Below are 26823 nucleotides of genomic sequence, written 5' to 3' on the forward strand. Positions count from 1 at the left end.
GTTAATCATCTGATTAGTAATAAAATTTGTTTAATGAAAACTAAATCCCATGGATCTAATTATCCGACATGGGTCGACAAGTCAGTTGATTCATGGACTCGAGTTTAGATTAAGGATAAGTAATTAATAATTAGCGAAATCCTGGTTAATTGGTATTTAAAATTTAAATTGAATTTTGTGCAAATATAATATGTATATATGTCTGATAAAGAAATTTAATCGCAACTCCTAGTGATAGATATATATGTATATAAATATCCACCTCAGATATTATTTACCAGGCTGTACGTACCATAATGTTAAACCAGTGATTATAAACATTGTCGTTCATTAAAGTCAATTTCAAAAGCGTAGATACACGGTAATAATTGATTACTCTATATGATTATCAAGAAATTTTTCAGCAACCAGAAATATTACTTCATATTACCAATTGCAATAAATTAATTCAGACCCCATTTAATGTACACTACATGTCAAAAGTTTCAATACATATACATTAAATACTCAATACCAAGTGTATACATATGGTCAGTAGTGTATGTCTATACATATATTCAGGGTTAAAAATTATAACAATAAACAAATAGACTTAGTCTACTTGAAAGATTTTTTTGTTTAAAATCATATTGAGAAATTAATAATAGTTTCCGAGATAATGCCACGAAATTCCAATACTGGAAAGATTAATTCGTATACACGAATACATATTGAGTCGTCCGTAGAATTAAGTGCACGATTCAGCCGTTCTTTCTGTTTGCGCGCCATCAGCGTTTTATTGTAAAATTATGGAAATTTGAGAGCGACAAGGAAACGTTTTTAATTAAATACGAAACTTTAACAGAAGAACGAAGAACGTGCAAGAAACATACCGAATTATCCTAACCTTGAAAATGGTTCTGATTTAACGTAAGTATGTTCCAAGCCTTAGAATTATCAATTCCAATTAAAAATTATCAGTTCAAGCAGTTTACGAAAACTTGGCGATAAAAGGATAAATGAAGAAAAGTAGAGCGCGTTTTTCTTCAACGGGAGTGAAAGCAAATATTTTTTAACTGACTTTACACTATTTACAAAGCCTATACTGCTCCTAAAGTTATTACAGCGCCATTAAATCTTTCCAGCTGGCCATTTTAAGCCATTTTAAGCGGTTGGACCTTTTAACGAGTCATACTATACAAAAACGGAATTTAACGCGTGTTCAAAAAAGTAAGAATTCATTGTTAAACTGTACTGCAAGTGTTTCAGTTGGACTACGCCTATCGTGGAATATGAGCAGATAAATAATATATATGATAAATGAATAAATAGTAACATTGATACCTAAATTGTAATTCGACAAGTCCGATAATTCACAAATTCTTTTAATACATTATTATCGTAAAAAAAGTCTGTCGGAGATGCTACCAGAGACAAATTTTTCAAAAACATGATTCATCCAATATTTCACAAGCAGCTCTAACACTAAAACATCTATAAACGAGCTTTATGATATTTTCTCTATAAGAATCGAGTTGATTTTGAAAAAAGTGTCATATAAACCAAAGAGTGAAGCAAACTTGAACATTAAGTAGAACAAGAGTCCAATTGTTGTATTATACATATAACTTAAATCATCTATTCCGTTTGTCAAAGCGAAGAGGACGTAAGGTTAAGTTTCGAGTCCGTGTAACAGTACCCATTAGCTTCAAAAGATTTTCTCTTGTCTCTTACGAATCCAAAGCTTTCGAGCTAGGAAGCTCTTCCATTTAAGATTCCGCTCCGGATAAGGAGAGACAAGAAGTGAAAGAGGAACTTTAAACGCAGTTTCATTCTCTTTATATGTGGTTTACTAGCCAAAGCCACAACAGGAACGATTCTATTGATTTTGGCTGTGATCGCGTACACGCTGAAGTAACAAAAGTCAACCCTTTTAAAGTGTGGTTTTACGTCTACAGGTTTTCGCATCGACGAAGTCAATGGCAAGACGAATCTTCGCTAAGATAGTAAAGCGATAAAAAGACAGCGAGAGAGACGAAATAGAATTTCCACACGAGTAAAATAGAAGTTTAAGGATAAGAACGTCAAAGAGATGTCGGTATACATATACATAAACAGGTAAGCTAAAGAAATTACTGTGCAAAGAGAATAGTGATGGAAAGTGTGCGACAGTGAGAAAGTGATAGTAGGAGCAATAAAAAAGACAAAGAGAAAGTCGGAAGTGGTCATTCCGATTGCCAAAGGACTCGAAGCATCGTGATGGAAAATTGATTCTAGTGGAAGCAAATATAACGTCTTTTATATTATCAACCATACGGTATGGCAGTGGTGGCTAAACGAGACAAAGGGATAGTAACAAAGAGAAAGAGCTAACGAGATAAAAAAACTCTTAAAAGGCAGACGTCATTTTGAACTTCGATGATCCTTAAAAAGAAAAAGAAAAAAAGATTTCGATCCTTCGAGAGTAAATAATATTCTGGATTATTATCTTATCGTTGTATATGCAATACGGCGGTTTGACGTTGAATGAAATATCTGCCGGAGTATGTATCTCTATGTATATAGACGGGGTGTCGCTCTTAATATCGACGAGGAAATTAAAGCGGATGATAAAACTAGGTTGCTCGTCACAAAGGAGAGCCGGTAATGGAAATATTGACGGTGACTCCAGACGAAACGTGATCGCGAATCTTCTTTTCAGTTCTTCATATCTTCGATTCCTTACTTCTGGTATAGGATCTATACTAGAATCTATGGTGGAATTCAATTCTTTTTTTTTCATCCAATATCAGATTAAAATGTAATGTAAGTAGAAATGTATTGTAATGTAGGTAACATGGTATAATATAGTACTATAGGTACTATATACACATGTATGAATATCGGTCCCAAAAAACTGAAAGGATAAAAAAAAAGATGGCTGCAGGGCTGTGGAGAATTTAAAAAGCCGAAAAGAATGCTTGCACTACCGTCGACTCGATTTTTCTCTCACGCCGAAGAATAGTTCTCTCACTTTTAAGCCAACTCGACCGAGACTGGATAATGCCTTTCTTTGAGTTAAAAATGAAATAAAATAAAAGTATAGTGCTTGGCTTTTTATTCTGAATTTTTTTCTGTCGCTACGTGGAGAAAGATTTTACGAAGCAATATGTTTAGCGGCAAACGATGTTTGACTGTCGGAAAAACATGAAAGAACATTTTCTTTCGAAATATAATCCACGTTGTTTTCTTCAATGAAAAAGAATTATTGAGACGACCTTCGACGGAAGGAATAAGAATCTCCTTCTTTGAAATTTCTAAAAAGCGCTACGTCTCTTGAATTTACCAATAACAATATCTGTAATCCGTTAGAATATAAAACTTGTACTGTAATATGCACGAAGTCATATACTTTGTTAATAAAAAATATATATTTACATATATATAAATACATATAGTACATATGTATATGCCTATAGAGTGACAAAGTCTTTAGTAACTATGTATCTGTAGCTCTCATAGAAACCATTTAAGTAGGGTCCATAGCCCTCAAACAGAATCCATCCCTTTTTTTATCGTCAGCAAAGAATTATCATAAATAAGCAAAAATTGAAGTGTACAAGGACCCCATGTTATACAGTCCTCTTGTAGTATACCGAATATTCGAATAAGTATACCCGAGTGCACTCGAGGTCCAGTCCTGAACGCTGAGCTGACTAAGGGTAGCGACAGTACAGCGCTAATAGATAAAGAGTCGCCCCTCTTAAGTTCCAGCTCCCGTGGAATGAAGTAAAATTAATGATTCATGGGAGAAATGATAGACCAAAAAAAAGCGTAGATTGGACGATTGAAAAAAAAAATACAGAATTGCTTAACAGCTTAATTCATTTTGTATTCACAGCTTAATGAGGGACTAAATCTGGGGCATTCTAAGATCCAGGATCTAAGATGGATCCAATTCATTAAATAACTTGATTAGTTCAGCCCAATACGAGCCTAATACATGTCATTGATTAAAGTCGTCAATCCTTGTTCAGAGCACAGCCCGTCATACTACCCTGAAGGCGAAGTTTTCTCTGCAAATAACAGAAGCTCCTTTGGGAGGCTTGGTTCGAGCAGCTGAGTAGAAGCGCGCCTCGTGGAATTAATGGAGGATAAAAAGTTTCACTATGACTTCTCATTGACTTTCAGAAATCAGATGAAATTGGAAACTCGCGTGACGCCATGAGGTAAGGATCAAAGAAGTCCCAATGTGTTTCCCAGCGCCTCTTCACTCTCTCTTTCTTATTTGTTTTTCTCTCTCGACTCTCTCCCTTTCGCCATTCCCTCTATAAGCACGACATCCTTTAGAGACTTCATAGGTACAGATTAGGCTAAGGGTGAAGGAGCTCGTTCTTATCTATTGTGCCGGACATAGAAGGAGGGTTGAAAGTATGAAAATGCACGTGTATATAGTCAAAAGTACGAATGAACGATTAAGGATCCCAGGGTCGCAAGATCCTGCGGATGTTGAAATAAAAATATTGAATGGCGATTGATCGCCGTAAGAAAGTGAGTAGCAAGGGAGGGAGGCAGGAAGCGAAAACAGCCCCGAGAAAGCGACGGACGTGAAATGAAACGCGAAAAGGACGAGCGAGAAGGAAGGAAAAATTACGAAGTATTATTGATGACGTCGAGTAGGTAGGTACCGAGATGAGTCCTGGCAAGAAGGATCCTTGATCGCGAGGAGGGAGAACGACGGGGTCACGTTTTTCCACCTACCTGCCATTTTACTTTTCAGACTACTTTTCCTGCCGTCGTTGCGTCATTGAAAGCCGATACGACGACCTCTTATTGTGCAAAGTTAGGTTAGGTTCGTAAAAATAGATTTCTACTGGAATATCTATGCTTTTAAAACGTACGAAGCTATTCAGACTTATTGCAACCAACTGAAGTCAGTCCATCTATTCGACTTCTATGGTAGAACCACTTTCAGGTCGTTGAGATACGTTTGAATAAATATATATACATCCAGACACACAGAGTACGTGAAATAACTGATATAACAAAAAATACAGAACGAGAGTTATGCTGAAAGTTGTTACCAGCTGGTACGTATCATTTGATATCTATCGATTCCTACAGTAAAACCATCTTCAGGTGATACAATAGTTCTGAATAATATTATACAAGTCGTAAAATTACGATCGTGCGTAGACTACCGCAATCGAGCAGCAAGTGCTGAACTGACTGTTCGTACCGGGATCGAGTTGAGAGATGAAATACGTAGTGCGTTGTATATCTATATATGAGCAAGCTACAGGTATACACCGAATGTATTTAAACTGTCGTACGACTACCGCTGAAATATAGTCATTGTCTTCATTGCGAATTGAGCACGTTCGCGTGCGTGGAAAAACGAGCAGTTAAAGTAACCGAGCCCAACCGAGGGCATATAGAGCAATTTTATTTAATACGAGCTAATAACGTTTTTTCGTCAAAATCGATTGTCTTCTGCATTCATGTAATCGTGATTCATTCGCGAAATAAAAATTCATACGAGGTACTTTTTCATTAAAAATTTTATCTCCGTCGCTTTTCATTATAGAAATACTGTCAAAGCCGATAGCGCGACAGTTACGAAACATGTCAAGTTCGTTTGAGTTGGGTAGACCACTAACGTATACACGGTGTAGTCCTGTACGGCTACATCCAATATATGAAAACGTATATCTGGAAAGACATGTATGAAACGATGTAAAGCTGCACGTACGAAATTTCAACTTGATCGATTACTCGAAAGGACCTCTATACATACGCCTATAGGCCACTTATTATTATAGTATCCCCAAAATGGACAACTCTCCTTTTCTCAATTCATCATAACGCGAGTTAACTCGGTTGGCGCGCTGTCATCATCGGAAGGTCCTAATGGAGCGGAAGCAATGTAAAAACTTGGAGAAACTCGATTACGGAAGTGTCGACGTACTAAATTAAACGAATGAAAATATAATCGGTAACCGATAGTTTTATGATTTATCATGAGATTATAATGCATCATATGCCAGGGACAGAGATAAGGAAGGTAAGGGTAAAGATAAGCTTCTAGTCGGACAAACAGCTGAAGCGGTAGTATGTGAAAATTTTAGCTTAGTTTTTGGAAATACTTATGCCGAGGCGGAAACTGTGGCTTTTGATATGGAAATGAATTCTAGCATGAGGGTTACGTCCAAACAGCTGTTTCCCATTCCCGACGCATCGCGTCCCCTTGGATGAACAGTGTGTGTTCACCCTTTCGCATCAGCGTCGCTGGACACCCCCAAAAATCTACCACGTGATGGGTGGATATATAGTCCAATGTCAGTCAAGGGTTCACATCAGGCGAAAACTGACGCGCATCCATTTCACGGTTACGTGACAAATGTTCTGGATAGACAGCAGATAAAGTCCTGGCTGTTTTGCACCATCCCGCGGGCTCTCGGTGAATTTTTGTGAAATCTGACGAGTCACGGGAACAATCTCGGGAAGGGAATCTTTGTTATCGGGCTCGTGACTATTTAACGTTGGAATAAATCATCGAGAATCAATGTAATCAATGAGCTCTTTATAATTAAACGTACTTTTTCAATTCAGTTCGATCATTTTACCTTAGTAGTAACCGCATATGCGGATAAGAGTTCTACGTATACGTAGAACATATATGCATACGAAAAAAAAAGTTAATCATTTTTTAAATAAAGATTTTATAAATTCCCTCATTGGATTTTAACATTTTATCAAATACGCCGGATGCATTTTTTATAACTGAACAAATTAATCATATTGTTAATTCCGGTATTCTCTATATTTTTCCAAGTAATATCTATGAATCATAGTATCTTTAAAGGTGCTCTCGTTCCGTCCCTCCCGCACTCTCTGTCACCCTAGACAGCCTCTTTAAACTACACGGTCAATTAGGTACAAGCATAATTTTCAAGGTAATTAGTGTCCAGTGCGAAATAGTCACGTTAATTAGCAAATGGTACAACTCTATTCCAATTAGAAATCTTCGTAACAGAACTGTCCAAGTGAGCAGCTTTAGTAGTCACGTTGAAGTTATGTAAGGCGATAACAAGAAAAAGAAGCAATAAGACCATCTTCGCGAAGAATATTTAAGACCCGCTGAAAAGTCTCACTTAAATTATGAATTACGTTGGGCGACTGAGCATTTATCGTAATGCACTTTGTCGACGACAATGCAATCTCAGATGCATCCGAGCTACCTCGAAGAATAAACCGTGGAATGTTGGCATCTTATCGAACGAGAGAGACTTGGCCAAATGCGATTCTCAAAGGCTCACAAGAATATGGTGGGATTACATGGCGATGTATATGTATGTAGTAGTCACGTCATATCTAGAAGCATAAGTCAGAAGGATGCAACATTTCTAAGCTACGCTGTCAGGCATATTGGTAGCTTGAAAGAAGCATCGGATGGACAAATACTGGTGCCCACGCCATGCTTCTGTCTGCTTTTCTATCTTTGGTTCTTTCCGGAGACAGGTTATGGTGCAGCTGCACGAGAGAAAAGTGTGAGAAAGCGTGCAGCTGCCTTCAAGGCTGTTGAAATGCTCCTTGGCACGAGATCACTCTAATTCCAAGCTTATGAGACGCTTTTGCTCAGCCGACATAGAAATTCTATCGTGTTCGCGATACTGTGATCTAGTCCTTTTCTTTTCACCATCCCGATTTCCGGCGATACGAAAATGGTCGAATAAATTGTAGACGTTCGACGAATCCAAAAGAAATTCTTCATGCATGCGGTCACAGAAATCACTATAATTTTTTTTTCTATTTACGCACTGGTGGCTTCGACAAATGAATATTACTTTTTTTCCCCCGAAGCTTTTGCCGTCTCTGAGCATCTTGACAGCCTACTTGTCGGTATAAGCTGCACACTTTGATCTGACAAAATTGAAATTAAAGTACTTGAAATTGTTCGCTGTCTCCTTGTTGCTTTCAACGACGATTTCAGTTCAAATGAGTCCGTTGCGAATAATTATTTTTTGTTAGAAATCAATTTAAAAATACTTCAGTGTATTGTACGATACGAAAGAATTCTTGACTCGTGTAATTAACTATAAGACACCCCCTCGCCGAAAACAACTCCTGGAGCTTAGTTTTTTACTTGGACGAGCTGTGACAATGGAATTTGACACGGGACGGTATCGTGAGATAGCAGAAGCATTATCGATCTGTGTGATTAACCAGACACCCCCTCCGGTCCCTCAAGGGATGTACTTTAAGACAGGATAATATATTTTCCTTGAATACATCAACGAGGCCCGTGCTATTTCATGAAATGTCTCGGATATTTCGAGGGTGATACTAGTAAATGAAAAGATCTATATTGCAACGTCGTACCAACTTCAATAAAATTACCATCGAAGCGATCTGACTACATACTCGTGTACTTTCACAAAGTCAGTACTGTACGTAATTTCATTTATCTCAAAATGATCGTCAGCCAGGTACAACTGGTGTAGTGACACCAGCTGTTAGAGTCCGTAATACAGTGGGATACAATAAACCGGCAAACAATTTACCGAGAAAACCCGTTGTCGTGACATTCCCGGTTGAATAACAATACCAGCACCGTCACCATCATACGTCACAGTACGTACAATACTCCATTCTCTGTAGCTGATAACAAATTGTTCACGTGCTGATAATACAAATTTTCCAATTTTTTTTTTAAAGCTTCCCTTATCCAACAATTCACATTTCACTCCACGGCAACTCGTCACCGAGATTCATTATTGCCATAAAAAAAACGTTGCCCACAAAAACGAAGACCCACTCGTGTAAAATCAGAGGGCTAAATCCAAGACGGAATGTATTTGAAGGAAATTCATTTTCACGATTGTTTACAACGAAAATTACGTCGTAAAAGTTCACTGTCTCCAACTTCTTATTGAATATAACTTTTGCCTTGCGAGATTCCCTAACATTTCGTTACTAGTTCAAATTTCTTCTTTTTTTTTCCCCTCTATCCTCTTCCATCCGTCGTTTCTTCGGCTGTTTCTATGCTTTAGTTAAAACGATATTTTCACTCGCACACCATGACATTTCAATCTCCATGTGATGGGGTTCCAAGCCTCCCTCACGGTTGCCATCATTTCCAGATGGTGCTCCCTGGAGGAAGGTCCGTACTTGAGAAAGCCACTCGGGAATCATTCGGCATGAGGGAAGGAAAATACCCAAAGCAACTGTGCGGATTGTTATGCCTTACCATAGATCTTTCGATATCCCATTATCGTCAAACTTTGAAAATTTCCTGACCTACGTCCTTTCTTAAAAATACTCAATTTTTTTTATGTACCCAAATTTTGAATATTTTTAATACTTTTGAACAATCGACTAACACGTCCCTCTTTCCCTTACAAAAAAAAATCTTTGCTCCATTACAATAAGTTTTTCTTCTTAGTACTACCATAAGATCATGTAGGTAACGTGAGTCTAGCAGGAGTAGAGAGACGATTGTACGAGAGAAAATAAAGACTGTCTATTCCGCTCTGTTCCGTAAATTATTAAATCCGTACGCGAAGGCAAAACGGAGGAGCGTGACGTTTTGAAATCTATGGCGGGATGATTAATTGCGATATAACAGTATGCCATAGACAAGGCTATCGCGCTCATTCTGCTACTCTTAAAAAATTCTGTTTTATTTGACTTCGCGGTGAGATAAAAAAATCTCTGTGTCTATTGTCAAGAAGATGTAACCTTGGAAGAATTAATCATCGCCATCATTACGTGGATAAATTGTATCTCTGACATAGACTTAGAAACAGTCTATCGCGAAATAATATTTAAGTCTTTCGTATAGTTCGGATATATCGGTACCATATAATACAATATACTGTATATTGTATGTGACAATCTACGACCCATTGCGAAACGCTACTTTTTATACTTTTAGTTTTATTTACACGTAATCCGTGCGATCTTTATTCTTTACTTCCGTATACATAGAGACGCTATAACCGAACGATCGTCACTCAAAGGAAAATATTAGGGATACAATTTTGGCTTATAAATTTGGTTTTTACAAAAAAACATTAGAATCGAACGTTTGGATTACGTATACGCTTTGCACTGTGTTATAGTCGGTTTACGAGTAATATAGCTATTTTATTGTATAAATTCTGCAGAAAACGGGTCGATGGACTTTTGGAATTTGACTGCACACGAATAAAACATACCAAAGGAAACGAAAAATTCAGTTAAACGTAACATTGGCATCTACTTACTCTTCTGTGATCACTGACGCAATCATGGTACTTTTGATAACATTTAATTTATATTAGGTGGACCGGAAAGTAATGTCGTTTTTTTATATTAAATTCAAATACGCGGAAACAACATTACTTTCCGGTCCACCTAATATTTAATACACGCACGAAAACCAGTTTGGAAAATCAGCTACCTGGTTTGAGAGCATTGTTGAATATGTTCTATATCGAAATTAAAACGGAGGTTAAAGTCGATAGGGAAAAGCAGCTTTAAGAAATATGAGCAAAATGTTAGACGAAGTTAGGCTAATCCATCACATATGCTATAATGTAAACCATTTTTCATTTGTCAGCTGTTTCGTGAATTAGACAGGTTAGATGACTAATGCGAACCAATGCATCACTCATGAAAATATTGCAAACATATATTTGTTTCGGTGAATGAAAAAGAGGAAAATAAACATTTTTACAGTCATTTTTATAGAAATTCAAAAATTCACAAAAATAAATGGCAGCCTAGATTCATATATATATATTTCGGAGTCGAAACTTTGCCTCTACTTTTTAAGCTCCTTAGGTTCATCCCCATCTCCGATCAGGCTCTTACGTTTAAAGATTCTATATGACAATAATACTTTCTTTCGTTTTGAACTCTCAACTTTGTCTGACCCTTCAAATTCTAGAATCCGTCTTTCATCAACTTTCGTATCTTATCGACGATCATTAAATCTTGAGCGACCTATCGAAACGTAAATAAAACGTTTCTGAGAAGCTTCGAAGCTCCAGTTTTAAAAGTAAAAATAAAGAATTATGCAACAATGGACAATTTCAGGATAAAGGCAACCGCACACGTCAATGCAAAGTTTGTCGCTCTCGACGTACTTTGACTGATTCTGTACTTAAATTTAATTACAACCGAAATTCGTATGAAAAATTTAACCGTGATTTATTTATTTTATTAGTACCTAAAATCCGTTATCGAACAGCACGTGTAAAAGATATGAGTAGTTTTTCTAAATAAAACGAGAACCGAGCAGCAAATATCAATTTGATTACATTGAAAGGTACATTTCGTAGCAATTAGTTTTGCTATCGTTGAACACTGGGGGTGAATATAGGCAGATACGACTGTAGCATATAGAGAAAGACAAATACAATATACCTATGTATGTACCTGTTGAAGAATCCAACTAGACCGAAACCTGGATTTCTTTTATTTCCAGGTTTAAATGCTTAAACGAGTTGAAATAAAGCGCTGATAAAGCTCCCATGAAATTCTTTAACGTTTCAAATAATGTTCAGTATTTGACAATATACTTTAAAAAATTATAAAAATTTATCAGTTTTTTATGACGAGAGCTTATACCCTGCAATAATGCCTGAAGTGTAATCTATTAATTAAGTCCTTTAATGAATATTCCGAAAGTAAAAAAATACACGGATATCTATAGGTTAGGTTAATTTCCGATAATATAATACCAAGTTATTGCCTTTTCTAATGGATCGGATGATAAAGGCCGTTATTGATGAAGATTAATGTGACACGAATCGAATTACACGGCCGATTCGTCCAAAGTCTGAAAAATAGGTTTAACTGAAAAAAAAACAATAAAGCTCCAATTGCGTGTCTAATATCGTTGAATTTTACGTGACAGACGAATAAAATATTTCGGAAAATTTTTAATCAAATTAAAATAAAAGAATAAGATATTAGGTAAAAAATATCTGTGCCTGATTATATATCAGAATAGATACGATTATTAATTAAAATTTACATTTTACAACGTCATTGACCGTACGAACTAAAGACAAGTTTCAGCCAACCGACCAATGAAGTATAGGAGTGGCGACTTATATCAAGCAAATGGAAGTTAAAGAGAATCCAAAATACAAATTAATTTGTCTAATTAAGAAAGGATAATAAACATCTATTTTAAATTGATCAGATTTTATAATCGAAATTAAAAATAAATTTTCTCGAATAACAAGACACAAAAAAAAAACGTTAAAGAAGCATAAAATACTTATTCCTATTCTGCGTGTCGTATATAGGTAGTCCTCTTATGCAACAGGATCGGATTTGAAATTACCGATGCGTAGAGATGGAACTTCCTGAAGAGAGGATTTAACACCCCAGTAGGATTTAAAAGGATTTGTGATAGGTCGTCGGCTGTTCATGCCTAAGCTTCGCCAACTTGACTGTTGGTGGTTAATCGTTTGAAAAAAATCCAAAGAAGCAAATCTCTGCCTGAGTAAAATACAAGTTTATAGCAGCGTCATTGCGCACTAACTATATCTACAAATACGGCGTACTTGTTTAACAATTATTTAACAGCAGCCTGTACATACCAATTACCTTTAAATATTCTGCTCTATGCGTTCCAGGTATTTTTTTTTATTAAACGCTACTAAATCTGTACAACATTCAAACTAACATTCAACAGAGCTACGCAGCCTCTCTTATTTCCTGAAACAAACAGCTTCCTCGTTATCTCTTTGGAACTTCATATTAATAATCTTGAACCTCGTATAAACTTCCTACGTATCGAACGAAATTCTCAATAAAATACTTCTGCAAAATATTATCATTACAAAACACAACTTGAAAGCATCTTCCTCTTCATTTCATCTCGACGAGATCGAGAAAAGTCTTTTCTATATTTCTTCTATAATCATAGAGCGAGATGGACCCAGTTTCAATAGACGTCAAATCACGCTGAAAGACATTAACGAAAATGAAAATTCTCAAGATTTCCATCATTTAGTATTTATATAAACTACTAACATATTCGCAATATATATACAGGGTGTCCCAGAACTACTTTTGGACCGGAAAGTGGGCGATGGCTGGAGGTGCCCTGAGTACCCTCCCGCAAACCGTTTGCCAAAATTCGCTATAGTTTTTAAATGAGAAGCATTTAAGTGCGACCAATCAGAATGAAGGATTTCCGCGGATTCATTCGCGGATGCCAAAGATTGCTGCTTTGCAATAGCTTCCCACAAATTCCGCGCTTAGCAATTGTTTCATAGCCCGAGCGAGCGTCATAGGTTTCGTTGACAAACTCCCAATATGGGCATGGGCGTGACTTAGGCTGGCGCAGCAGCTACACGTGCAACGCGCGATCGGCAATTGTTTCGCGATATGCATTCAGCCCGACAAAAACCGGTACACGGTGTCCAAAACGTCATGCACTGAAATTTATAGCAGTCCGGAGGAAAACAGATTATTAAAGTAAGAGGGAGTCGGGAGGGTGGGTGGTGGGACTGATGGATTAAATTTAAAATGAATTGAAAACTAAGCATAGAAGTATTATTTTTTCGTCTTATCGTATCGAATTTCCAAGACATCGCGATTGCTGATTTCAAAGTTATAGAGTACTCATCGATTCTGGAGACTGTAAAAAATACGTAAATAGGAAAATAGATTAGGAGCGAAACGCAAAGACACGTATCCCTTTTTTTCGTCCCAAGAATCGGTATTTTCAGTGCATGACGTTTTGGACACCGTGTACCGGTTTTTGTCTGGCTGAATGCATATCCCGAAACAATTGCCGATCGCGCGTTGCACGTGTAGCTGCTGCGCCAGCCTAAGTCACGCCCATGCCCATATTGGGAGTTTGTCAACGAAACCTATGACGCTCGCTCGGGCTATGAAACAATTGCTAAGCGCGGAATTTGTGGGAAGCTATTGCAAAGCAGCAATCTTTGGCATCCGCGAATGAATCCGCGGAAATCCTTCATTCTGATTGGTCGCACTTAAATGCTTCTCATTTAAAAACTATCGCGAATTTTGGCAAACGGTTTGCGGGAGGGTACTCAGGGCACCTCCAGCCATCGCCCACTTTCCGGTCCAAAAGTAGTTCTGGGACACCCTGTATATATATACACTATACTATATACCGTATACCCCATCCCAAGTAGGACACCTGAAGTTGCCGACCGAAAACGAGTTAAAACTACTTACCACACAGAAGGATGATTCGTTCGGCAGATGCAATTATCATTACTCCTTTTCGATCGCAGCAACTTCAGGTATCCTACTTGGGATGGTACATACGGTATATAAGATCGAAATTTATTTCTCCTTGCCAGCTGCAGTCACAGGGTCACGTTAAAAACCTCCAAGAATAATTATACGGAGAAGATCAGACTAATTTCTATTGTTGGACAAATTTACGTATACCAGTGTACGCCAACGAGTATCGCCAATGACGAAAACCCTTATCTCGATCGTCCTCAGCTATTCTGACATTTCAACCTGCGACGTCAAGCAAACGTGTACTATCACTGCCAAAATCTTGGGATGCCCAGCCGGCGCCCAATATACCTCGAGTTTCGAGCAGTCGACGAGACCGGGACGAGCAGCCTGCATAACTTTCCCTACCCCATCGAGAACAATAGCGTAGGTACCAACCCGCGAAATCAATGGACGTTGGCCTGATATCAATCATGCCTCTTATCGCTAGCGCCTCAAGTAGTCCAAGAGGACCGTCAGTCATGCCCAAAACAAGGATAAGGTGACAAACCCTTAGAACACCAATATCCAGATCGTCTACGGCAGATGGGTCGGATCGTCTTGAACCCCTTAAAAGCTCCAATTTCGGGAAAAAATCAGTGCTAAGGGCTCAGTGTAGGAAACCCTTGTGTGGATGGTCATCCTAATAGGGACCTGGATATCTGAACAAGCTATGCCAGTGAAGGATCCACCTTGTGGAAAGAGCTGATAGGTTGGTTACGTTACCTGGTTTAGAGGTTCAAATATCTCAGGGGGTAAGTTTGTTAGGAGACATTGACACGTCATAGCTCTGTTTAAGAGACTGTATTGTTTTATTGTAGATCTCTATAGTGAATTTTAATTCGGATGCGCGCACGGAAATGGCTTTGGTTTTTGAGGGTAGCATCATAGACCTCCGAAGTTCGGTGATCGTATCCTCGATGTTCATTGGATGTAAAAAATTTTTAACTGGCTAGCGAAAGCATCCTCCTGATGATTAACTGATTGTTGGTACATTTCCATAGCTTGTAAAATCACAGTTGATCTCCATTGCATCAACGGTTCACTTTACTTTCTCGACCTAAGGGACTTTTTCGTTCAGATCAATGGAAGCAGAAAGAAAACAGGTAGAAGTTACCAATGCACCGAGAGCAAAGAGTTCTGAAGTCATTGACTGCAGCTTCAAAGCATCTTACGTAGTGGTAGGTACCTGCTGCTCGCTTGAAGTTGACTTTGCTCGAAGCATCAACTTCTGAAAGGATGAACGATGCCAAAAGGCACCATGAGGGACTTCGTGGTTCTATCCTACTTTACTTTATTGAATTGTGAGATTTTTTAAAATATTCATCAGATATACATATACTTTCGGTATACGATACGTCTCAAAATTAGATCATCAATTTGCATGATCCATATGAGATTCCGCGAATGTACGTCTAAGAAGACTATGAGTACTTCATTTTTATTTATACATTGTACATGACAGCCAAATCTAGAGAATAAATCGTGTCTACGAGATGGATCCTAAACTGATCTGAGCATAATCTTTCTCCATACAGCGAATACGACTTTGGATCCATGACTTATGAATGATCCATGAATGATTTGTGCATGCCCTACTTTCATACTCCGCGCGGGTAGATCATAGTCAGCTCAATTTTAGATTTGCATTCGCTGAACCGGAAAGATCGTTTTTGGAATAATGAAATCATATAAAAATCAGTATGGTATAAATAATTCGTAGCCCTTCGCCGCATGTATTTTGCAAGTCGTTATCCAGGCCAATCTGGGCTCTGGATTCTCATTTCGCGAAAACGTACACTTCCCTGAAGCTTCAGAACGCTCCGGACATAGTTAGATTGTAAATACTATTATTTCTTCGTATACAGCCTGTGCCTGTTTCAATGTTAATTTCTCGAAACCGGTTCCAACCGTTTCAATAGCGCCAATAGTCTGGTCTAATCATTGGTTACCGAAACTCGAGGATCAAATACGAATTGAGCGTAATTGAACCAGGAGCGAACAAACAGTTCCTGGGCTGCTTCAGTAGAAACTAAACATGATGATTTCCCAGGTAGCGGGAATTATCATCGCTACCCTATGTTACAAACAGTTTCGCACACCCGTTATACATATATCTTCGTTTACTCGCCGACCCCTCGAACATCGACAAACATCAGTTTCGCGATCATGTTTTCTGCCTATGGAGTGATGTGTGTGCCTACTTTAAGATCCTATTCTAAGAATAACCTACTCTCAGATCCTTCGTGCTTATCCACCGTACTTACCTTGGTAAAGAAGTTACAGTTCAGAAATACGAAAAATAAATCGAAAAAGAAAATACCAAATATTAACAAAATTTATGAAAATTTGATCCATCGTTGACCTCATTGGTCCGGCTTAAACCTAAATAGCTCAAAACTGATTTATCGTAAGATATTCTTGATAACGGCCTTTTTGCTTCGTCCTGCTATCCCAAATACGTCGATACCGGCATTTATCTTAGTTCTTAATAAATCTCAGGTATCACGTATACAGTATATAGATTATGAGTAATATAAAAATACTTACTTGAAGAAGTACGTGTCGTTCGCGTATCCGAAGAATGGGACTGTATAAGTCAGCATCCAAATATTCCCTCCCCCACAGTCGTAGTAGGGCTTGGACCAGCGGCCATCTTCATATTTCACTGTCAGTATTTCATCCTCTATCCGGTCGGTGTGCATGCTTTCGTTGTGTGTATATGTATGGAAACCTGAAATAAAGTTAAAAAATTGCCCATAATTTAAGGGATACGTGTAGTGAAATTACATGCACGGTACAATTATTAGGTATATGGTCTGATCATGTTAGCAACGTGTATCGATGAAAATTTCGCACGTAGATTCTCGAATTCCAGGAATATGCAAAAATTATGGGATTATTGTAGAGCTTACACCGTTTCATTGACGTAATCGGATTTTCATTTCCTGTAGATAATTCGATAGAACGGTAATATCGTTTTCACGTCAGTTCGCTATTTTATAAACCCTGGAGTAAATAGTATCGCGTCATATTGTAATTACGTGTGTACGTATTATATAGACCGATTCGTATTTGCGATTCATATTTATATATGAGTTGATAACAAAATTAATTTAAAATCGTGCATTTTTATGTTACGATCTTTTTTTGGCCGATTAAGGGCCGAATTTTTGGTCATAAGTTCAAACTCAAGATTATACTTCAAATTAAACTAAAAATTCGGCCCTAAGTGAATCCGGCATACATTCGTTTACTTGCATTGGCTACGTTTGAATTTATTAAAGAAAACCGTAAAAACAATATAAAATTCAAAGCTGGTATATCATATGTATATAGATATATAATGCAAAAAGGAGAAAAATAAAAAGATTTTAAGCTGATTACCAATCGCAAAGTTTTCTCCTAATGGATTTAAACCGTACGCTTTGATTGGTCCGACTTTCATGAACACTCAAGAATTCGATAATTTTAAGTTCATAAATAATGTAAAGGGCGGAGCTCAGCTGCCACCTCCCTATGCGTTCCTTATTCCAATATAATTTGCATTTTGCCCGCAAAACATTCGCCAGCTCGTATTTGTCTTCAGCAAACAGATTTATAACGTTGTTCGCGCTGATTAAAGGGGGAAAATCTCAACGAGTCTTTTGATATTACGAGCTTTTCCGCGACTCGCGTACATCTTGGAATAAAAAAACAAATTATTTTTAACTTATCAAAATTCCGCATACCTTTACGTTCAAGCCATATTCACGTATCCCTCTTTTTTTTCGATGGAATATTTTACGATTCTCTTTGACTCTAGAGAACCCATCTCGCAACCTATACGAGCATGAAAATTGAAGCTAAGTGCATTCAATTTTTTCCATTTTTTTTTTTCATTATTAGAAATCTATGAAAGAAACTTTTCATCTTTTTCAAACTCACAAGCATAAGGAAAAGTCTTGAATGGCACTATGAGAAATGTACAAGGAAATATTAAAGTATATAGACACAAGATAAAAGAATTCGGGTAGAGAGGGTCTAGATGTAAGAAAATTTGTTAAAGAAAAAAAATTATTTCATTCTAAAAATTATGTTCCTTTCAAGAGACTATTTTTTCGCCTCTCTTATTCCATGTATTTCTTTTTTATTTTCACGTTCGTGCCTTGAATAACATATTGACGAGAAATTTGCCGGGTGCCCCTTTCCCTTGTCCCGTAACGTAATGACTGGAATAACTTTGACAAACATGAAAGGAAGAGAAATTAATTGCAAGTAGAGCAAAAAGAAATGAAACAGGTTCGAAACTTTATCCCAAGACACTATGGAAACTTTAAATTAACCGAAAGAGAAATTCGCGTTCATAGTATATAGACGCGTAACAAGTACCAGTCTGAAAGGTGCAACAGATTTCTAATAGTTTTACTGTCCCTTCAACTGAGCTAATTACCATCGCGGCGTATCATAAAATTGCAAAGAGCGCCGCAGGGACCAGAAGATTAAAATCTCCCAGCCGTCCTCTCATTCAAACGAAGGCAGAATACTTTTAGAAAGATGCCGGAGCTACGAGAGATTACTTATTTAATCGGAATCAAGGCTCCATAAAGTGGGTAAAAGTAAATCGTAATTCAGAAGTATCGCGGCATTTGTTCCAGACGGAAGATTTGAGTTTCGGAATGAAATTCCGTATTTCATGAAAATTATTAAGTTGAATTTACGTCCCTTAACTTTTTACATAATCATGCATATAGGGACGTTCAGACTCATTTGAATTTACGGATGTAAATTCGCCTTAGCGATGTCACATCCTGACAGCATCACTCGTACCGCTTAAAACCATCAGTTTATTCAGCCCTTCTGATTGCTATGATACACGTGTATAGATATATAATATAAAAAAATTATACCACGTATACGAGTCATAAAGAACGAATCAGTTGAATAAAAATTGTAATATTAAAACTATCAGTATAGTTATGTGTCAAAGAAGCATAAGGTATACCCTTGTGTTGTTTGATACGTCAAGTTACATATGTGCACGCTTTGGTGTACATCCAAAGATAAAAGCCCAAGTTCGCATCCTATAGGTCTTCCCAGGTCTTCCGCTTAGTAGTTTATCACGATAGCTTTCACAGAGGTATGCAATACATAGGAACGATATATGGCTTTGAAAAGAGCAAAGATTTCTAACTCTAACAAGTAACAAATAAACAATTTTTGCTCAAAGCACTTAATCCTTCTCGTGCAAAGACCGAAATCCAAAGGGACAAAGCATTACAAAGTCTTCAGAAAATAAAATTTGTTCTCGAGTGGAATCGTGCCTTATGATCCTAGGAAAACAGAAAGGACATGGTCAATCCATTCTCTTCTTCCATATTGTTCACAAGGGTGCTCTTGTACCCGATTGCCTTGGCTAAAGTCCTGCTGTGTCAGGCGACACCTTCGCGGCGCTACGAACAGCCTGAGGACTCTTGTAAAATCATGATATATAATTATCGTCTGTCCAAAATCCCAAACTCGTCAAACTGTACAAGATTAAGGGATATATGCCAAAATAATCTGTCGCTCAGAGTACTCATGCTTGGCGATGAGCGAAAACCGGTCTTAATCCTTCACCTCTCCGTAGCTATACGGGAGGAATGAAAATTTTACGAAATAAAAATTTCTGTAATAATCCGTATACAGACACGGATGTTAAGGGTAGAAAGAAAATACTTTTTCTAATACTCGCTCAATAATAACAGAGATATTATATACTCCGATTGATGCATTCTCCTGTACGTGTTTAGATACGGGAATAAATTAAAGCCCTATTTTAATTCGTACAAAGAGATAATAGCAGGGGATGGAGGAGGGGGGGGGTACTGATAATCTGTTGAAAACGTTAATCGACGATATGGAATTGGTAACGTCCTCTGTGAAATAATGATGCGGTCCACCGCGGTCGAAAGGTTTTTATTCGATTTGATAAATGCGAAAATGTCCGTATCACACCTCCACGAGTAAATTACTTTTGAACGCGGATTTCGGCTGCTCATTCTCACTTTACGACTGACGGATAAAAAGTGAACGCTGTCATTTACCACTACGATATACGGGGCATTGTTTGCCAGGAGTCCACGTTGTTCCACTGGGAGTCAAAGCACGAGGAGACTGCGTGTAAAATGATAAACAGAGGAGGAAAAAGATTCTTTTATACAGTCTCTGAACCATTGACTATGATTATTATATCGAAATAAATACCCATTTTAAAATCGATTGTAAAATCTGTAATCTATCGAAGTCACGATAAAGCATATATAGAATATGATTAGGAATGTATATTGTTATCAAAAAATTTCATAGGGGAATGAAATTTGACCGATAAGCGATAAGGGATGTTTTATGTATAACAGGATTTGAAAATGAATTCACCCATGATACACATATATGGTATCAAAGGCAGCACTCTGGTGCGACATCAAAATCAGTGTAGAATGGTGGAAAATCAATTTGTCAGTCTCTGGATCAACAAGTACAGCTACGCCTGTGAACTGATCAGTGTATTATTTATCTCGCAACAAACACGAACTGATCAATGATACCAAACAAAGAGTATTAATGGAACAGTCACAGGTGGATCAGATGAACGATCACATATCAAAGGTACGATGATAATCATCGCAGGGCTTTCGGCGGAAAGGAATTGTCTGTCAATGGACGAGATAATTATCTGTTCAAGTTTTGAACACTGCATTTGAGTCTAACAACTTCCGGTTTACAAATTCCTGAATTGCCAAGCTATAAATAGATAGGACTGTGCTATATGGGTCTTCGGGGTAGTTGAGACTGGATGCACAGTTAACCAGCCATCGAAAAGATGAAAGGCTAGCTCGTTCAATATGGGAAGGAACAATAGGGGATGCTAGGAAAACCAACTCCAGAGTCGAGAAGCGCTGTTGATAGCTGGAAGCACGATTCATCCTTGCAGAGTTTTTTGTCTCTCATAGTTTTTCTTTTCAGGATCTCGGAGTCTTCAATGTTTCTGTACTTTACTCCGTGCGCTACTAGTCGAGGATAAAGTGCTCGGAACTGATTTCTCGAGGAAAGTTTCGGGACGCCAAGGAGGATAAAATCATCGGTGACAACGAGAATAAGATTGAATAGAAAAGAAAGAAGAGAAATCGCGAACGATCGACAGTCTTCGTTAACATTCGTTGCGCTGTGCTATTTCGTGAATATATATGTATAGGTATATGGCTTTTACGTTAAGCGCACGGATCGTGCGTGTCACGGGTGATAAAATACACCCCAGCCAGACTGCTCTTAATCTCGCTTAAACGTAATGCGTTCTCGCATTGGAGCGACAAAGCGGCGGGGCTCGTGGCAATTTATCGTATTTCCTGTTATCGTCGATCACTGATTGCGAAAAAAAAAATTGAAAAAAAATTGAAAAACCGTCATATGCCTGTGTTTTCGGGAGAGCGTTGGACATTTTGGGATAAACAAACTAACTTTCATTAAAAGGTGAGTATGAATTATTATTCGATGGTAACAACGACAATTTTTATACGAATTGTCGATCATAAGACTGACAACGCCGTACGCGTCAAATGTACATATAGAGTTTACGAAAATTGTCCTCGATGGAAATGAGGGAAATTTCGTGAACAGATACAATGAAAGCACCATTACGGCAAAAAAAGCGAAAAAAAATTCGAAACTGTAACGAAACTGATAAGACAAGTCCTACAGTGCGGGAAGGGGACAAAATTAATTTAGGGAGAAAAAATGAAAGGTGGCAACTGTGAAAACTGATGTTTCTGGATTACTTGGCGCGGGGATCTCAGGAAGGGAAAAAACGAAATAATAATTAGCTAGAGTGAAATTGTTCCCCAGGGTTCCCATTGTCCCCCCAGCTCATCGACGAAGGAGGAAAGGGGTGGCTGGGAAAAAAAATGCTGACACTCGGCCATGAGATAGCCGTATAATTAATTGACTATTTGAAAAATAGACATTTCAATTTGATCTGCGATCCAACAAAAAAAACCAAGTATCCAGTTACCCTACGAAAATGAAGGATCATATGTCTGTATATAGGGTTTTAAAAAGCGAAATATCTCTGGTAGTTTATTAACCAGCGTGAAATTGTAAAAACACTAACCCAATTTCTGAAGTGATACCTCTATAAAATATATCTATATATAGTATACACAGATTCGTAGTATCCTATACATATATGTATATATAACCATACAAAGAAAGCACCATCCATGTATTCTCTTAGAACCATCCCCAATCGATTCGCGCACTTGATCACACCCCATGGAGATGGATAATATCGTAAAAAGGTATTTCGCACAGTTCGAATTGCTTGCTACCACAAATTACACCGAAAGAATGGATGAATATATGTATATATATGTATATATGGGTATAGGTATATGTATATAGGAATGAGGATTAGGGTGAGAAAAGACGAAAGATCCTTCCTTTCCCTCGATCGTTAGCGAACACACAAAATCTCATCTATATCAACGTGCTGCAGAGAAAAGATTTGTTAGAAAAAAAAAGTGTTGGAATCTCGCCAAGTATCAATATACAGATATACAGGTACCACATTACCAACATAAACCTTCATATACAATGAAAATTCATGAGTTGCATTTATCATCCTGATATTTATATTTATAAACGATGAACAAACGATGTACCCTGTGGTACAAGTCAATATATAACATATATGTGTATATGTAATGTACATCTTTTTTTTTATGAAGGGTAGTTCTCAGGACTTTTTGTCTTGAGTATTGGCAGTTATGAGAGCACTCAGTGTTTGTCTTTTGTCTTGTCTTATGTTTCTAACAGGCCTGATAGCATCTTGGTACATAAGATATACTGCCAGGACCATAAAGCAGCACTCACATCGAATTTTCCAAAAATTTTTTCATGCTAGACACTCGGAGTTGTCATGGGCTAAAAAAATGGTTTCGTTAGGTCAGAAATGGTGTCTAGCATGAACATTTTTGTGGATAATTCTGTGTGACTGCCGCTTTATGATTCTGGCAGTATATCTTACGTATCAAGAAGCTATCAGACCCGTCCTGACAAACACCGAGTGTCCTCATAACTGCCAATACTCAAGACAAGAAGTCTTGAGAACTACCTTTCTCAAAAAAAATAGATATACATATATAGTATGCATTATTTATCGAAATATTTCATGTTTTACACCATCGTAACCTACAGGTACTACGTACGATAGTGTTACAAATGGGTTAACATTTAAAATCCATATACGCGTTAGTGAGTCCTTCTGATCCCTATAGACGTTCCGGTTAGTCCTAAATAATTCGGATTACTGCATACTCATACAGATATTTCTTTCCAATGTACGTCACGCTACATAACGACAATTCCTTTATCCGTCAGTCGCAAAATGTAACGACGACATTTCATATAAGTTTCATGACGCCTCATAGCCAGAAATGCCAGTGCAAGTTTTACGGCCAATATGAGCTGTTCTCACCGGTATGTGTGCTATACTATGCCTGTATCCATAGACAGTAGAAAATACGTTTCGGATACACGTACGGATGTATTCCAGCATAGGAAAGAACGAGTAACTGTCCCTCGTAATATAAAGACCCAAAGCCTAAGAAAAAACATATCTTTACGATTTCTTTTTCTAACAAATATATAGCATAAACGTGTATATAAATTTATATATCTCCGAATGGAATACGAACTTACGATAGCTTCAAGTTTTCGGATTGTTCGTTTAATTATATAGAAATGAGGAAAATCTCGAGGGTGTATCAGGAACATATAAGGATTTATTAAATAAAAGTATTCTAGGTCAGTCAATGCAAGCGCAACGAATATTCCGGATTCAACGTAATGCTCTCAATGTCCAAGTTGCTAACTGTGAGTCTGTATTACAATATATAATCGGTCCACAAGTTTTTTGTCGACAGATCAAACAATGAAGTCTCTAGCAGGCAATTATGTGCCTCTACGTTTAATACGAAGAAAGATACTAAGGTTTGCATTGATTGCCAACTGTAAAAAAAAACAACATTAAGCACGTGGACCAACTATATGTAATATGAAACTTTGGACAAAACTTCTTGTACCTGTCGTATAATGAAAGCAGGACAGAAGCAACTTCTTAGTTATGTAACAGTGCTTAAGTTTATTGAACGCTATACACTGTATTATGCAATATCAATTTATAGACACGTCTCTATGCTCGAAACTTAATTAAACCTAAACTATAGGTATCTTCTATTGCCAAAGGCTTTAATGTTGTATACGAGGTTCGTATCTCGTCGTGTCTTTACAGAGCAGGGTACATTAGTTCAGACTACCTAAAGTGCCGTGCTTACCATTCGACGGGTGAGTGCTCAAATATGAGGGAGAAAAGGATAAATAAGAGAATTCAGTAGATACGCTCGTTCTTTCTCTAAGAATGTAAGAGGCAGGAATATCGTCATTGGAAATAAAATGAGAAATTCTTTCAGATGCAGAATGTTGCATCAGTCGTTAATGTGAATATGGTGAATATGACTTGTTTAGAGTTTAATGATAAGTAAGTGAGGCTCTCCTTGTCGAGGAGAATAATGGGCCTTACACAGTATGCGAGCAGAGAGTAGCAGGCAGCGACCAATGGGCAAGATGCATTGGATCTGAGTCATGACGTCAACAGTTCGATGCTCTTGACCCCGAACGAACTCTGGGTTTTCTCTCTTTGTTTTTTTCGATGATACTGAATATGCTATAGACGGATTACACAAATATGAACTGTTGAACGGTCCGAGCGCCAAGCGCACTTTACGTTTCCATTTTCAAAAGGATCATATTTGGGGAAAGTTAATAATTTAAATTTTAACAAACTCAAAAATACGCTGCCGAGGGTATTTTTTCGTTATAGAGGGTGTCTCAAATTTAATAACCTTATAAATAAAAAAATTCCGCTGATTCCAGCAAGGGATAAAATTAAATACGGAAACGTTAAGAACTTCATCGATATATGTTTTCATAGTGGATTTTTCGAAATTCAAGAAGGACAGTTAAAGATGAGACGAAAAATATTTATAAAATTACATTCCGTAGTTTATTGCAAAGGCAACGTCTTAAATCATTGAAAAATTATTCAAGCGGATCGTTAACTGCGTGTAATTCAGGAACCGTGCTACCCTTAAATTTTAAAGACATATACGTCGTGTCCGGGGAGACTTACGTTTCTCATAAAATTTTCATAGGCACCTCGGGAAATATATGTATAATAAAACATTAATTTATATTCCATACGCGCATCACCGATGACTGTTCATGGACGTTACAATCTCAAAACACAGCTTTCCTACCCTGAAAGGTGAAGATCGTAAACCAGGACGGAGTTGGTCGACTCGACGTGCATTAAATGCGCAGTGAGCGTCAACGGTGTTCTAGAGATTCAGAGTATGGCCCCATTGCCAAAGTACCGATCGGCTGGGGGTTCCATCCCATTTCCAGGGTGACGCCGACACTCACTGTACAAACTCAACGTGAAAGCTCTGAATCCTCTTTGCGGTTATGTCACGCATGACGTTACGTGGTCGTATCGGAATTACCACAGTTTTAACATTTGGTTGCTTCGTAAACCTATATACCTATATATACATATGTGCAGCCACGAATCCTCGTAAAGCGCATAACTCTACACGGAGAAACTGGCACACGTGCAGAAATTAATTATTTGACTTTTCGGAAATTTTCACAAAAATCAAAGGCTTCGAGAAATTCTATGGACATTACGGGAAAACGATTGAAGTTGGTTTCAATATAATCTTTTTGTAACAAATGCTCAATATCCCGTAACGTGTCGTCAGAGGGCACCTTGAAATATTATTTTTTGAACAAATCACTATAAGATTACCTAAAACTGTATGATAGTAGCAGGTAAAATATTTTCAAGGAAGAGGAAGCCTATTAAACAATATTTCTTTAAGCAGGTTAACAGTGCCATCTCTCGGGAAAAAAAGGCCAGATGGTATTTTCTTTGAGTATTTGTTACGAAAACTGTCGTATCTAGCTATTAACGAATGACTATAAGACTCGTGTGATTGGTGCACTCGTCTAACGGTTCGTGTACTAAACTTCACACTCGTGTATTATACTCATTCGTACTAGATAGATAAAATACTATTGTGCTGTATTTACAGAGTGGAAGTGATAATGCGAAAATACCTTACTACACTGGCGGAGTGATGTTCTATAAATTCCACTTTATAGCAACTTCGTAAAATTTCAGGTGGTTTCACAAAATTTTCATTTACAGTGTAATTGTACATGTATATAATCGTCTATCAATTCTTAATACATTACGTATGGTGTGACGTCATATCGAAATACTTCGATGGTATAATTACTCGAATAAAATCTTTAAAAAAAAAAGAGAGACAAATATAATAAAACGTGACAGAAATTCATAGAGAATTTTCTGGTTATTAAATTCTGTGCGAGCGATAGCACGATGGGTATTATTTGAAATTAAAAAATTCCAATAGAGTTCTTTTCTGCGGCACTGAATAAATCCAAATGATTTGTAATCAATGCAACAGAGCGCGAGATGCCTCGTGATTATTGATAAATCCG

At 37.5% G+C, this 26823-nt stretch overlaps 1 protein-coding gene across 3 annotated transcripts in view; it reads right to left on the reverse strand.

Moving 5' to 3' along the window:
- LOC107266524 (probable G-protein coupled receptor CG31760) overlaps positions 1-26823 on the reverse strand; it is a 110782-nt gene that overhangs the window by 50077 nt on the left and 33882 nt on the right. For all 3 annotated transcript variants that reach the window (XM_015737115.2, XM_015737116.2, XM_015737114.2), the window contains one exon: positions 16774-16957. In XM_015737115.2, coding sequence (XP_015592601.1) covers positions 16774-16957 — 184 coding nt within the window. The remainder of the gene's footprint in view (positions 1-16773; positions 16958-26823) is intronic.

The sequence above is a fragment of the Cephus cinctus genome, unplaced genomic scaffold (genome assembly GCF_000341935.2).
Source record: "Cephus cinctus unplaced genomic scaffold, Ccin1 Ccin1_scaffold0318, whole genome shotgun sequence".
NCBI lineage: Eukaryota > Metazoa > Arthropoda > Insecta > Hymenoptera > Cephidae > Cephus > Cephus cinctus.